The sequence below is a fragment of the Sander vitreus genome, chromosome 5, assembly GCF_031162955.1.
Source record: "Sander vitreus isolate 19-12246 chromosome 5, sanVit1, whole genome shotgun sequence".
Lineage (NCBI taxonomy): Eukaryota > Metazoa > Chordata > Actinopteri > Perciformes > Percidae > Sander > Sander vitreus.
In genome coordinates, this window is record NC_135859.1 from 34,169,479 (window position 1) to 34,184,510 (window position 15,032).

The following is a 15,032-nucleotide window of genomic DNA, read 5'->3' on the forward strand; positions in this document are numbered from 1 at the left end:
AGTAACTCAATTATTCTATGAGACCTTAAGAACGTTCCTGTAATTTTGATGGTGGCTGATCATGGTTTAAAACAGTAGTTTGGGGTCTTAAAGGGTAACTACCGTTTTTTTCAACCTGGACCCTATTTTCCTATGTTTCTGTATCTTATGGCGCTTACCCACTGCTAGTACCAGCTCTACTCGGCTCATCTCGGCTCGACTGTGGTGCCTGTTAGCTAGTACCAGGGACTTTTTTCCATACTGGAAAACCAAAAAAGTCGAGGCGAGTCGAGCAGGTACCATGTGATGGAAAAACGGCATAAGTGTCTGATGGGAACAACAACCTTTGACATTGGTCCAGTATTAAGTGAGAACGCTGCAGTCGGCGGCGTCGAAACAAGCTACAATGTAAGTTAATAGGGCAATTGTCCAGCTTGTACTTACCTTCACAAAAGTGCTTGTTTTGCCGCTGACAGGCTCAGCTTAATATTCTAAGTGTCTGACAACATTATGAAAAGGATCCCTACAGAGACAGACCTTTTTTAAACCTCTGAGACCTTTCTGTTTAACCAGAAACAGCTCTGAAGTCGCTAGCGCTAAACCCACCAGACTCCATTTAAAAAAGCAATACTTGTGTATAGAGCCAACATATTTTCACATATAAATCAGTAAACTATGTGTTTATTTCAACCAAAACTAGAGTTGTGATAGTTGGAAAAGTGGAAAGATGACCCAAAACGGCTTTTCATAGTTTTATTTTGTTTCTGTCAACTTTGAATGAAGTGTATTTTACGATGCTAAAATTACTGTTTACTTACATGGAGTCTGGTGGGTTTAGCGAATGCAATTTTGTGGATGTTTTTATGTTTAAAAAAAGACCTTAGTCTTTAATAGAAAGGTTGACCTCCTTAGAAATCCTTTCCATAATGTTGTCAGACACTTAGAATATTAATCTGAGCCTGTCAGTGGCAAAACGAGCACTTTTGTGAAGGTAAATACAAGCTGGACAATTGTTCTATTAACTGACATTGTAGCTTGTTTCGCTGCTGCCGACTGCAGCGATCTCGCTCAGTACTGGACCGATGTCAAAGATTGTTGTTCCCATCAGTCACTTAGACACAAAAAAATGGGAAAATAGGGTCCAGGTTGAAAAAAACAGTAGTTACCCTTTAAGTCTTTTACTTCTCCCTGTCATCCTGGCTAAAGACCCTCCCCTCAACATTTTCTGAACGCTATTAGGAAGGTTGGCGGATCGATCCCTGGCCCTGCAGTTCCATGTCAAAGTCTCCTTGGGCAAGACACTGAACCCCAAATTACTGCTGATGCTGCGCCATCAGTGTTTAAATGTGCGTGAATGTTTATTGGAGGAGCAGGTGGCACCTTGTATGGCGGCCTCGGCCAAAGTGTATGAATGTGTGTGAATGGTGAATGGTTCCCTATACTATGTAAACGTGCTTTCAGTAGTCGTTAAGACTAGAAAAGCGCTATATAAATACAGTCCATTTACATTCATAGGCACACTTTGGAAACTCACGTTGAGGTCTCTCTGGCTCTGGAAACTGGAGTTTGGCATTCAAATTATTTATTTATAGAATTAGCGGGAAAATTCAAGTGTCCTGAATAAGATCAGGCTACGTTATAATTTCACACTTAAGTTACACAATGGCAGCATGTATGACTATTTTGGTCAATGATTGCATACAACTTTCTATAAGAAAAAAAAAACATCTAAAAAGCAAAAATTCCATCCGATGGGGGTCCGTCTAATTTGTGCCAGTTTAGGGGCCCTTTACTGAAAAAGATTGATTGATTGAGATTCAATATCATTAATTCAACAAAATCCCAAGTCGAATTACACCTAAATCTTTTGTCAGGCAGACAGAATTCAAAAAGAGGTATCCATGGTGAAGCCTACAAAGTATATTTAGGAGCCAGATGCCCCACGGTGTGTTGATATGGATCTCTAGGGCGGAGAAGCTAAAAGTTTGGACATGCCTGCTGCTCTGACTCATCTATAAGGTCTATTGGCACCACACCTTCCTGATAATGGGCCCTCCTACTCAACAAAACCTGAGAGGAAAATGGTGCTCCCACTCATTCTGTGGGGCCCTCGGGGGTTTCTATGACCTCAGCCTCGCAGTAAGAAAAGGCCCCAATGTACTGCGCTCCAAGGTCCCGGGTGCTGATGAAATACTACTACTATTTATGAACACTAATGGTGCATTTACAGGAAATTAAATGAAATTATAACTTCTAGCTTTAATCTAAGTTTATCAGAGGTTGAGGGGAACTAATGGAAGAAAAGCTCTCTTTCCCAATATCCTTTTTCAGACTTCACCATAGCTGAAACGTCTGTCTTTTCACAGTTCAATGTTGAGAAAAAAAAAAGTGCCCAAACGCCGCAGGGATTGGCAGATTGTGTGGGACAAAGACACTGTGTACAATGAGAAGCATGTTAACTGTGAGTTTCTCATAGTGCTTAGTAAACGTGTAAAGCCAAAACACGTAAATGTCTAATTCTAAAATGATTGTATAATACACAACTATTTTGGAACAACATTTGTTAAAAGATCTTCCAATTTTTCAGGTTTCTAACATCTTTCGTTAGTGTCTCTGGTACATATTTCTAACTTCATATTTCACCGACCAAGGAATGATTGCAGTTAACTTAACATGCTTATTGAAGATAATCAGACAATGAATTGTTCATATTGGCACAAGGAGACTTAATACCAATGACCCGGTTAAAGAACGATACTTCCAGAAAAAATTAAATGTGGTCACAGATATGGTGTAGGAGAAATCACCTTTCACCAAGTTGAAGGTATCAAAGGATCACCATTTTTCATACATGCATGCATTGGACCTCCAGCACACAAAACACAAAGTAGGTTTTGAGTGGATTATAGCCCTGTATTACAATCGCAAACTTTCCAAACAGATATGAACTCCACATATAAGAAACCTCTTTGATCGTCTACCTTAATATTGGTTCAAAATGCAGACTTACTTTTGAAGCTTGTCATATTCTCGCTCAAAGTCTCTTTCAACCTAAAAGAAAAAACAACACATTTCATGTCAAATTCTGTCACTTCATTATTTAAAGTGTGTTTCAATTGAACAACCACAAGGTATAAACACACGATAATTGTAAACATACATCATACAGAGTCTGAGACTACATGTCTTAAGTACTATGTCAAGAACAAAGTTGGGGACAAGAATCCTGTTAACATTTTCGCATCATCTGACGAATGAGTTAGGTAAATTAGAGTGATAACAAATTAAAAAGTGACCACATGACATGGTTTGAGTTGTAATACATACTAGCAACAACCAGTGCTTCTTTGTAGTCTGAATAAATTATGTACATAAGTTGTTGGAGTCTCGGGGCTTGTCACTCAACCATGGTTTAATGGTTTACCCCTTTACCTTTATGCAAATAGTTCCAAAGCCAGTTACTTTTTTTTTGGGGGGGGGGGGAAGAGGAGAGACAGCCCACAGCTAAGGAGCAATGACTAAAGTGGGTTCAAGCAGTTGAAATGCAAGTAAAATCCTTGAGGCCGAAGACATCTTGTCCAACCATGTCTCTAAAACATGTCAAGCAGGTTACAGAGGCAGCATGGGTTCCTGTCTTGTGGTGCTGTGGGCTCCTGGATGTAAACAGTGGCCAAAACAACGAGGAGGGCAGTTGACACTTCGTCACCAGTGGATAATCTAACTGGGCTGCCTCTAACCCACTCCCTGATTTTTGCCCAGGATGGCACAGGAAGCTGGAAACCCAGTCTTACAGTGACTGACGGGCCACAGACCTATTACAGTGGAAGTGGTTTTCTACAGCAAGGAGATCACCCACTCACTGTCACTTCAAGGTAACCACCTCTGCCCCCTTGCATGGTTCAGACATCACTCTTTCGGGTGAGGCACTCTGATGACATTATTTAGACTACTATTCATGTTGTATATACCAATTGTGAAGCTTAACAACTACAGCTAACCCTTCACAAAAACACTGCCTTAAAGCAAGTTTTTTTTATTCATTTACGCAGACTTTTGTAGTAGAATTTTATACACTTAACCTTTTTGATGGATGAGTGAACTGAGTCAACTTTTGACTTACGGTTTTAGAGACAATCTGCTTCTTTGGTTGTCCAATCTTGAAAGGAATCCTGAAATCACACAAAAACACGACAGGTGACAGACATAAGCAACTGGAAAATGACCACCTAAAAAGGTGGAATTACTGAATGCTTAGATTGTCATCAGTTGCATGATGGGTGACTAGAGGCTGGTACAGGTCCAAAAGGTGAACAAGCGCCTCTTCCAGATCCCTGACACCAACAATCTGAAGCTGTTAATTCTTGCTTCTGTGGAGTGTGCGGTCAAAGCCAGGTCCATTAACTACATGTCATCACTATACACATCTGGCTCCCATTGCAGGCGGATATATCACTAAACAGAAGTGGCTGTCCCCTCTTCTCAGTGTGGCTTTACTGCATGAACACAGCTGGCAATCAAACACAGATGCACACGCTATATTGTAGGCTATATCAGAAAAATAGTAAGCCCAGACACCCTAATATAGTGGGACTCAAAAGTGTACAGCCAGTACGATGACTTGCTTTTAAAAGAAAACTTGAGAGCAATGCAACAAATTAATCCAAAAAACAAACATGTCTTGGGGTTTAGTGCAACTGCATCTCAGTTGCACCTCATTTTGAGAATGAAATCCAAACTTTTCTTCACTCTTGAAAGGCAAACACACTGACATCCTGACTATAGTTTTGGTAAAAGAAACCTGTTCCTTCTTAGTTAAAACACAATCTTTTATCCACATTTCAAAACCTTGCTATTGCCTTAATAAGTCGCTGCCATGCATCAGAGTGCTTTGGGAATGCATAAGGCAGAAAGAAAAAACTGCCTTGCCAATGTGCTTGGCTGTAGGTTATCATTGATGTGGCGCTAATAGCCTGAAATCTAAGCTATATGATGGACAGTTGCTGCTGACAGGCAGGGTGAGGCAGCAGCTGCGTCAAAAGAAAGGTGTGTAGACTAATGAGATGGAAAAGAGAGGGTGTGATGTAGGGCCTCGTTGTGCAACCAAGGAAGGCTACAGATGTGTGGGGAAGATCCTTTTGATGGCAGCTCAATCACAAAACTCAACATGGTCAAATAACAGAAGGATTTAGCTAGTAAAAAAAAATAAATAAAAACATGTTTCACCAGTGGCTCGGATATCAAGATTTTCTTTGGTTTGCCTGATCTGTTCTGGTGCTGTGATTTAGGTTGAATCAGGTACCAATTGTCCTGACTTTATCTTAATCCTTCATTCATTAGATAATTATTGGTGCCTAAAACTATTTTGTTGCTTTTGGCTCAGGAAAGAAGTTTCACCCATTGTGTCGTCATTCGGGTGAGCCAACATGGAAAATAAGCACAGAAATTACTCACCACCATCTTACATGACTCACCTTTCTCTGATTACCTGATCATCTCACTATAACGTCACAATAAGGAGAGTATGTAGTACTAGAGTGGCAGCAATATACCAGTTTTATGGTTGCCATGGTATAACTGCCAGTTTTTTAAACCATGTACATTCACTTATCTACACTATTGCAAAAAATATTTTATTTTCAAAAAGGGAGCTTTTTTTTTTTTTTTTTTACACATACATAGTTTTAGCAAACTACTTACTTTAAGGGTCATTGTAATGGATAATAATAATCATATTGTGATACCATGAAACTGTAAAATATTTTTAGGCAGGTTATCCTACCGTTAAAAACACATACCGTTGCCAATTACTTCACATCCTATGGTCCTGTGACAAGGTCGAGGAATTTTGGACCGGGATACATGATAACTTATGTCTGATTGCAGGGACCCAGGTTCCATTCAGCCCAAGATTATTTGTTCTGGGAGATGGCTCAATCCTAAGTGAGATAGATAAGCACATATGAAGCTGGGTCCAGACTAGTTTAATGATAGCCAGACAGATTCTTCAAAGAGGATGGAGGAATGAAGGGGTGCCGTCAATCCAGTTTATAGTTTATTATTACACATATGATGTTCGTCAGTTTAAAAGATCATTTTCCAAGTCAAGAACGTCTCAGTTTGTCATAAAACTGTTAAAGTATAACACTCAGGGTTCTTACACCTTTTCCAAGGTCAAATTCAAGCACTTTTCAAGCAATTTCAAGGTCCATTTTAAAGCTTTTTCCAGCACCTTACACCACCGTAAATTACATACCAATACATAGTCAAAATTATTATTTAGTGTTTTTATCACAATAAGCGATAATGCTATAAACAGCCAAAATTGTTTTTTTCGTATTAATTATGTTTATTCTCAATACAATACAATCAGTAAGATGCTGAAAATGATAGCTGTCAGTTAAATATGCTGCTGTATAAATCCTGAATTATCACCTTTAAAATGTTTAATCTCTTCATGGTTCATAACATAACAGCTATGCTGCCGCACTAAGGCAAAAGCTCGTAACGTCGATTTTTGGCGAAAATGAGTTATTGTAATTTCTAGGACAATAAACAGGTTTTATCATGTAGACAAACATCAAGTTTCAATCTGGTTGTTTTTGGGGGGAAATAAAATGATGTTTTTGCCATAACTTCAAAAAGCCAAGGGGAAACTGTGGTAGAAGCCCGTAACGTCAGATACTGCTTCATGTCTTCGTTTCACGCTGCTCCTGAACACTTGAATTACGGTGTGCTGCCTTGTTCTGACCGACCATCAACGTGACCTCAGACACACAGCAACTTCAATAAAGTGTATGCAGTACATGTTTCGCAGTGCTTGCTTTTGTTAGATTATTGACATCTAGGTTTGAAAAATGACATACTCTCGAGGGAAAATGATGCAGGAGATGGCTTTGAAACGTAAATGCCAAGATCAAGGTAATTAGAATGACACACAGGTGGTGCATAAAAAAAAAAAAAAGATGATCTTGGTAGCCTAATTTAAAATCCAGTAATAGCTAGCGGTAGCCTTTAGCTAGCGATGCAAACTAGTAGCCTAGGCTAACCTACAGACAAACACTTTGCAAGCCATAATCAACAACTTATCCAGTAACAAGCGGTGCATTAGAACATGGCTTGTAGGATATCTTAATTCACAGCTCGTAATACAAGGCTACATGTACAACTGAAATAAAATTTGCTTCTCATTAAGCTAGCTCTCGCCTGCCAATGACGGAGCCTTACACCAGCAGCAGGAATGTAGAAATTTAGAGCCTACCTTTTGTTAAACCCTGGTTAAAATCCATGCCAAACCACCGACGAGAAAGCAAATCCATTAAATCCACCACGAGTTTTTTTAAACTTGCTGCCGGCTAGTCAAAACTTCCAGGTTGTTACAGGCTGTCAATTCGATGCAATCCTAGAGTTTAGTGTTTGTCGGTTAAGACACACACGCACCCCATTTCCATTCACCTATAACCATGCTCAGTATTTTCCGTGGGAGCACCCACGGTATCGGCGCCTATGAAATAAATACAGTTCCAATTTCAAGCATTTTATCCAAAATGTAAGCACTTTTCAAACCTTGAAAACACAACAGCAAAATTCAAGCATTTTCAAGGATTTCAAGCACCCGTACGAACTCTGAACGTTACTCAAACGAGCAACGGATCTTGCTCATTCTTTCGCTTCCCGGCTGATAAAAAGGCGCTGGATAAAACACATCAGGTAAGATAACGTTACGTGTGTTGTGGAACAGAGCTAAGCTAGCCGAGAATCAAGCAAGGTGACGTATTGTGTGAGACAAGAGATGTAGTTCACGGAGCGGTTTCACACAAAACTAAGTGATACTACGACAAACTGAGACTTTCTTCATTTGCAAAATTATCTTTTAAACTGACAAACATCATATGTGTAATTCAAGTTTGTCTCTCCCCGCTCACTACCGTACAATTCTTTCCCGAATTAAGGTCCCATGAGGTCCACCGGAAGGGGATTGGGACTTAGCCTCTCTACAAGGAGAACCAGTCTCGCACATACTACGGCCCTGTTTACACGAATACGCTCGTGGGTGAAAACAACAAAATATTTTATCAGCTCTGCCTTTCGTTTAGACGGCAACGGCATTTTTGGGGCTTAAAAACGCAAAAAAGTGAAACCACCCTCCAGAGTGAAAATCTTAAAAACGCTCCACCGTCGCGTCTAAAGGGTAAAAACACACTGTGCAAGTGTGTGTGTGCGTGTGTGTGTATATGTGTGCCGTGTGTGTGTGTGTATATGTGTGCCCTTTGTGACGTGTGTGTGTATGTGTATATGTGTGCCGTGTGTGTATGTGTATATGTATGCCGTGTGTGTGTGTGTGTGTGTGTGTGTGTGTGTGTGTGTGTGTGTGTATATATGTGTGCCCTTTGTGCTGTGTGTGTGTGTGTGTGTGTGTAGATCGTTTCCTGTGTGTGTATATGTGTGCCCTGTGTGCCGCATGTGTGTGTGGTCGCTGCGTGTGTGTCTGTGTGTGCATTGTTTGGAGCAATAACTCCACCTCCTCATCTGTCCAGACAAAATTGTCGGCTTTTGTTGTTCGCTTCGCGCTACAAGGGAGAGGACAGGGAGAGAGGAGGAGGAGAGGGAGACAAGTAGAAGGAAGGTTCTAAGCAGGCGTGCGGACTTGGTGGATCGCATTTCACACACTTTTGCGTCAACATATGCACGCAGATTCCCCCCCATAACGCTCGTCTAAACGCGGAATAAAAAGTGAGAACGCAACGCCACTTTTGTGTTTTCTCTTCAGATCGTTTCCATCTAAATATAGCCTACATCTTGCAAGATCCATTTTCACTATGAGATTTAAGTCTGGAAAAAATTACTGGAGAATGAATTCAGCCTGGTCAGACAGACACGTAACAACCAATCAAAAGTTGCCTCCCATAACACAAATTTATTGTGTTGTGTACATATCACATTAACCTTTCAGTGACTACTGTTTTTCTTGCTAATGCAGTATATTGCTTGTTTGACATATGCCCTTATGATTTCTGAGACCTTTACCCTCATCATCTGCTAGCGTTTATGAATGATGAATCCATTATTCAGGCAGGAACTACAACTACACAAGTAACTCATATATATATATATATATATATATGTTTTATACTAATAGTACTAAGCATCTTGCTAGTGGAACAAATTGCTAAAAAAATTAAAGACACTTATTCCTCTGAGGGACATTAAAGGGTTTCTTGCTATTCATATTTGTGATTGTTTTTGTGTGTGTGTGTGTGTGTGTGTGTGTGTGTGTGTGTGTGTGATGATTGCTTTGTGTGACTGAATGTCTTATTATGATGTGTATATTTCATTTGTCTCAGGTCTACTTTGTAAAAGAGATCTTAATCTCATTGAGACTTCCTGAATAAATAAAGCTTCATTAACAAATACATGCAATGCCGTACGTGTCCATTTCTAGCAATTAACTTACATTTCAGTTATAACATAATTCATACGTAAAAAGAGAACATATAGGGTAGATCCCAAGTCTGTTATTTGATATCTCCTCGCTTGAACCGGGAGTCGCCCTGGCCCTTCTTTGTGAAGGCCGTCTCAAAGCTCTTATTCCTGCCCAGAGGAGCTAGGATCAAGGAGGGATCGAGGAGGAGCTATGAGCGAGGATACAGAAAGCAGCCTTCCCGGAAGCCGTGCAGCTGAAAGCTGATGCTAACTCGGCAAATACAGCTGACGAATTCACGCTTCAGAAAAAGGACGTCTCATCCCTCTAAAAACCCTTGTTTCCTCTCTCCTCCCGTGCTTCCTTGTTGGGACGGACAAAGACGCGAGGAAGGGAAGCAAGTGAAGCAGATGCAATTTAAGGACCTGGGACGTACCCAGAGTGGTTGCACAGTTCTAAAACACAGCCAATGTGGTTGTATTAAAATAAAACTGTCACTATGTTGATTTGGTGTTTTACATTCCCTTTTAAATGAACCGCACTAGTGATGCATTCAAGTTGATTGCACAATTTTGCATTAGTTTGTTTTTTCTGGTTGCATGGAATAAATGAAGGAATGACTGAATGAATGAATGAATGGGTTTTCTACCAATATTGCACACGGCTTGGCAACAGCTTTTGAGGTTTGCACAGATTTGGAGGGTGTGTCGGGGAGAAAATTATGACATCCACAGCAAAAACTCAATGGAAGAGTTAAGTATACACATTATAGTGATCCAAACAGCCACCAATGCACCATGAAACATATTTAAATGTTAGCTTCAATGTTCTCTTTTGCTAAGTTTTGGCAGATCGGACCATGACAGGATTTGTTTCTAGATGACATGAAGAGAGTCCGTCCAAGTGTAATTGTATTAGGGTGGATTTTCCCTTTAACGTACCAAAGGATATATGATTTGCTTTGGAAAAAAACTGAAGAGAGTCCTTAATGTTTTAGATTCAGAGTATATCCACTTGTACAAAGAGCCAAAGGAAAGTGGTCACTCTCTTCAACTGCTCATGAGAACTGGCAAACACACAGAGTGAAGTGTGCTTTGGGGAAGGGAGAGGGAAAATGTAGCAGGCAACCAGAGGGAGAGAATGAGAAAGAGGGAGGATGGTAGTCACTGTGAGAATCATTTCTAATGTTTCTTCACACAGCCATATTTCTGTAGGGGCTGTCACATTTAGAAACACTGGTTAGTCGGGTCCTGTGAACCCAGAACTAGTGTCTAACATGGCAGAGGCCCGACCACAAGACAGCTGAAGACTGAAAACTTGTGTGTTACACCAGCTGAAATTCTTCTGAAAACAAATCTTAGCCTAGTGAAGGCAGGCGTGGGTAGTTTAGCTGAATATTGCCTTGGTATTTAGAGCTAAATACTTTAAACAACTTGAAAAAAAATCTACAGTCATATAGTATGTGTACATGTTGCAGTACTCACACAAGTAAATACAAACAAATAACCAGTGTTGCCAACTCTTTTCCAATGAAAGTAGCTAGCACCAGCTCTAAAAGTCGCTAAAAGTAGTTCAAATGGTAAACACACAAATTGAGGAACAGCTATGTTATGTAAGTGAAATTTGAAAATAATGTAATAATTATAAATCAAACAGCTTATCCATAAATCTTGTGAAATAAACACAAGACATTAGCCTGACCACTTTGCAATGATAACATTCTCCTGCTTATATTTTTAGTGATTAACAAAATGCTGAAATATATTTTAAAGTATGTCAGTGAGCCTCCGTCTTGCCTCTAATCATCTTATTTTACCTTCAAATATATGCATTATGAACAAAGAACCGTCATTATTTCCAAGCAATGCTGTGCTGAGTTAGCTAGCTAGCTAACATTAGCATGTTCTTGCCTTGGAGCTAACGTAGGTGTTTTTGGTAATCCTGTGGACATGTAGTTGTGAATGGGGCCTCCCACACTGCTTGATCCACGCCCGGCATTTCTCCCCCTTGGGTTTTAGGTTTCGGGAAGGGAAAAAATTCCACCACCCCATCCAAACTTTTAGGATACCAGGTATCCGACTTGCACAATCCATACGCACAACGCTTCGACATGTTTCCCTCGCTCGAAAGCTTGACAGACCTCCCCTGCCTAGTCACGGTTGCTAAGCCACGATTGGCCTGTGGCGGTTTTAGGGCGTGGCTTAGCGAAGGGTCAATTATTACTTAGGTAGTCTATCTTTGAAGTAAAACAAAACAAAAAAAATATTCTACAATGGGAGGGAAAAAGATCAAAGAATTCTCAAAGAAGGCTGGCTTCAGTGACTTGCCCAGGGCCAGGCCAGCTCAGCGGCGTCTTTCTCATGGTCTTTCTCCCGTTGCGTCCCGCTGTCTCTCCTACCTACACCGGCCCCCGCACCCTGTCCCCCTCTCCTTCTAACTGGCTGCTCAGACTATGCAGACAGTGATTTATTTTGTGCAGTGATTTATTTTAGACAAAGAACATTTACATTTTGGGCGGGAAAAGCCAGCGGGGCTTCCCGCATGCGCGATTCTGGACGCAGAGGAGCTAACATCTCCTGCTCTGACTGCAGCTGGGAGGAACTGCTGTGCGAGGACTGGGCCGATTGTGAGTGCTTTCAGATGGGGGAGGGGCCCACGGCAGCACCCGCTGCTCGTTGAGAATAGTAAGAACAAGTCTCCAAAAGTCTCCAATAACACCGCAAAAAGTCGCTAGATTTGTCGCTAGTCGCTTCTTTTGAAAACAAGTCACTAAAGGGGTCTGAAAAGTCGCTAAATCTAGCGACAAAGTCGCTAAGTTCAAGAGATGCATAAATCGGATAGTTTTAGGTAAAAGGTGTCATTGCTCATTTTCAAGCCCAGATTAAAAAAGTGTTGTTACACATTTGTAGAGCTGCAAAGTTGTCAACTATTAAATGAATCGCCAACTATTGTGAAAAAACGTAAAGATTCTCCGATTGCAGCTTCTTAAATGTGAATATTTTCTTCTCTCCTCTGTGACAGTAAACTGAATATCTTTGAGTTGTGAACAAAACAAGACATTGGAGGACGTCATCTTGGACTTTGGGAAACACCGATTACCATTTTCTGACATTTTATAGACCAAACAACTAATCGATTAACTGAGAATGAAAACAATAGTTGCAGCCCTACACATTTGCTTTCATCATCAGCCAGCTGGTCAACTTGCATTCACAAAGCTATCTGATCTTTGCTGTAATGGGCTACACGTCACCGCCATCAAGTAAGCACGTAGGCAAGAACAAAGACATCACAGTCTTCTCTATCCGGGACACATCATGCATCGACTGGAAGAACCGACAGCATTTCACTACAACTGCAAATGTTGTATGCCATTTGAGGAATAGTGCATCATTGGACCTTGGATATTCCATGGAGCACAGAAGGCTAGTTGAAGATGTTGGGAAGTAGAATTGTTCGGATAATGACCCCAAAGTCAAACTTCTCGCGTCATAGAGGCAAGTGTGCAGGCCCTACTGGAATGCATCAGTCAGCAGAGCCCATAAAGGACTCTTTTCACTGGCCGAGCACCCCACTCTTGACCTTGTGTTTGGCGATGTGTGCTGCGGTCGAAGCGTCGCTTGCCAGCTATTGACTGTCTGACTGAACTGAGTGACGCCCTCTTGCTTCCTTGATTACTGTCTTCCCTGAAAATTACACTAAGAATGTGTTAACGTATTATGAAGGGAGTACGTACACGTCACAGACATAGTAAAGGAGTTTGTTATAAAACGTGTTAGTTTCTCAGCATTTCCTCTTGAACTGAAGTGATGAATTGTGAGAAACAAGCGCTGAATCTAAAGGGCAGCACACAATTGAGAACTGGTAAGACAAATCTTCCCATACATGTTAAAAAATTATATATATATTAAAAAAAACTCAACTGAATCCTGGGTGACAATGAAATTCAAAGCATGTTGTCAATAGAAATAAGCTCTGCACGATATGAGGGGAATATGCGATAACATTAAATACCCCGATAACAATATAACTTACGACAACAAACTGCTTGTTCAGTTTACAACAAATTAAAGTTAAATCATTTCCAACCTTCTTTTATTTAACAAATTGAACATTGAATTGAAAATAAAAGGCACCACTAAAGAATAACAGAATACCAGTTACAAGTGCAGTTTTCTACTGATATTTTCTTTCAACTAACAAAAAATCTCTGAGTGTCTTTTGCGATGTGTTTAGTCTGTCAGTTGATATCGATAAAAAAATTATTAAAAAATGATATATTGTGCAGCCCTACAAAAGAACAAGACATAATTCAACTGTTGTGGATGATAATGTTTTGCAAATGTTCTAGAAACTGTAGTACAGAAAAAGTCCAGCTTCATTGCTGCAAAGCCCAAAAGTCTAAAATGTGAGGACGATGTATCAAATGGGCTATTAAGGCTGTTTTATGGTTCTGCGGAGGCTCCATGCATAGCTTTCGCCGTAGCCTACGTAAGTGGCCTGATGTTTATACCTGTACACTGGTGTGTGTGTGTGTGTGTGTGTGTGTGTGTGTGTGGTAGAGCGAGGGAGAAGTGAGAGAGTGACGGCGATTAGCTTCGGCGCGAGTAGCAACTCTAGAGTCATAGTGAGAGAAACAAAGTGTCTCCCCTGTTCTTTCTGATCACAGTGGGAAATCGTCAGCAGGAAAAGTTAACCCTCTCCTTGATTTGTTTGTTGTTTATGGAGAAGGAGAACCAGGAAATGAGTCGGGGGAAATGCAACACTACCAAGCCACGGCCGAGCGAGGTGCATCGCTGCGACGTGTAGTTACATTTTTCGAGAGGTGCACATCAGGCTACGGCGTAGGGTCCGGCGTAGGTTTGTGTCTTCACGTACCTACGTGCGTAGCAACGCCGTAGATTTTACGCAGAAGTATAAAATCAGCCTTTACTGTCTTAAAGGCCATTTCTCAAGCTTTTGTCAAACAACCAAAAAGTTCCAACACACAAACACATACAGAAGCGAACCTTTGGTACCACACTAGGGATGTCACAAGAACCAATACTTGCGGTACCTTCAGGTTCTAAAATGACAAAAACCGACAATGGCCATTTTTTTTAAGCACCGTAGGCACCATTAGCGACAATGCCAGTGTTAGCAGCATCGGTGCTGCACCTCTTCCAGAACTGATGGGGGCGGTATACGCTTCAGAGTGTTCCAGTCGATACATTCAGAAGTAGGAGGTCACGAACAAGTGGCCGAAGTCACGCCCTTCTACTTCCGGTACATATCTTTCGAAAAACTATGAACAGAGTCAACGGAGATAGATTCTACCCAACCTAAAAATCGGCATGTTCACTGCAAACTCACGGTCCTCTCTTCCTGATTTACAGCCCCCCTCTCTTGGCTTCAAATAACTCACCGTTGTCGGCTACGGCCGCTGAACAGTCTACACGTTGTAAACAGCCGTGGCCGCTTGCCTGCTCCTCCGGTAACATTAGCTAGCAGTTAGCATGGCGGCGTTAGCCACAGTTAGCCAGGACCTGTCAGGATCACTTTACTGGCTGTGTCTCAATTGTTTTTGATAGTAACCAACTCGGGTTTAACTATATAATTCAATGCGAGTACACGAATGTTGAAATGACATAAAATG

General features: G+C 41.0%; 1 protein-coding gene across 1 annotated transcript in view; it reads right to left on the reverse strand.

Annotated features, from left to right (window-relative positions):
- Positions 1 to 15,032, reverse strand: part of bin3 (bridging integrator 3) — a 46,047-nt gene that overhangs the window by 25,754 nt on the left and 5,261 nt on the right. Inside the window, exons 2-3 of the mRNA XM_078251619.1 lie at positions 4,100 to 4,148; positions 2,990 to 3,030 (exon numbers count right to left, since the gene is read on the reverse strand). Of these exons, the coding sequence (XP_078107745.1) occupies positions 2,990 to 3,030; positions 4,100 to 4,148 (90 nt within the window). The remainder of the gene's footprint in view (positions 1 to 2,989; positions 3,031 to 4,099; positions 4,149 to 15,032) is intronic.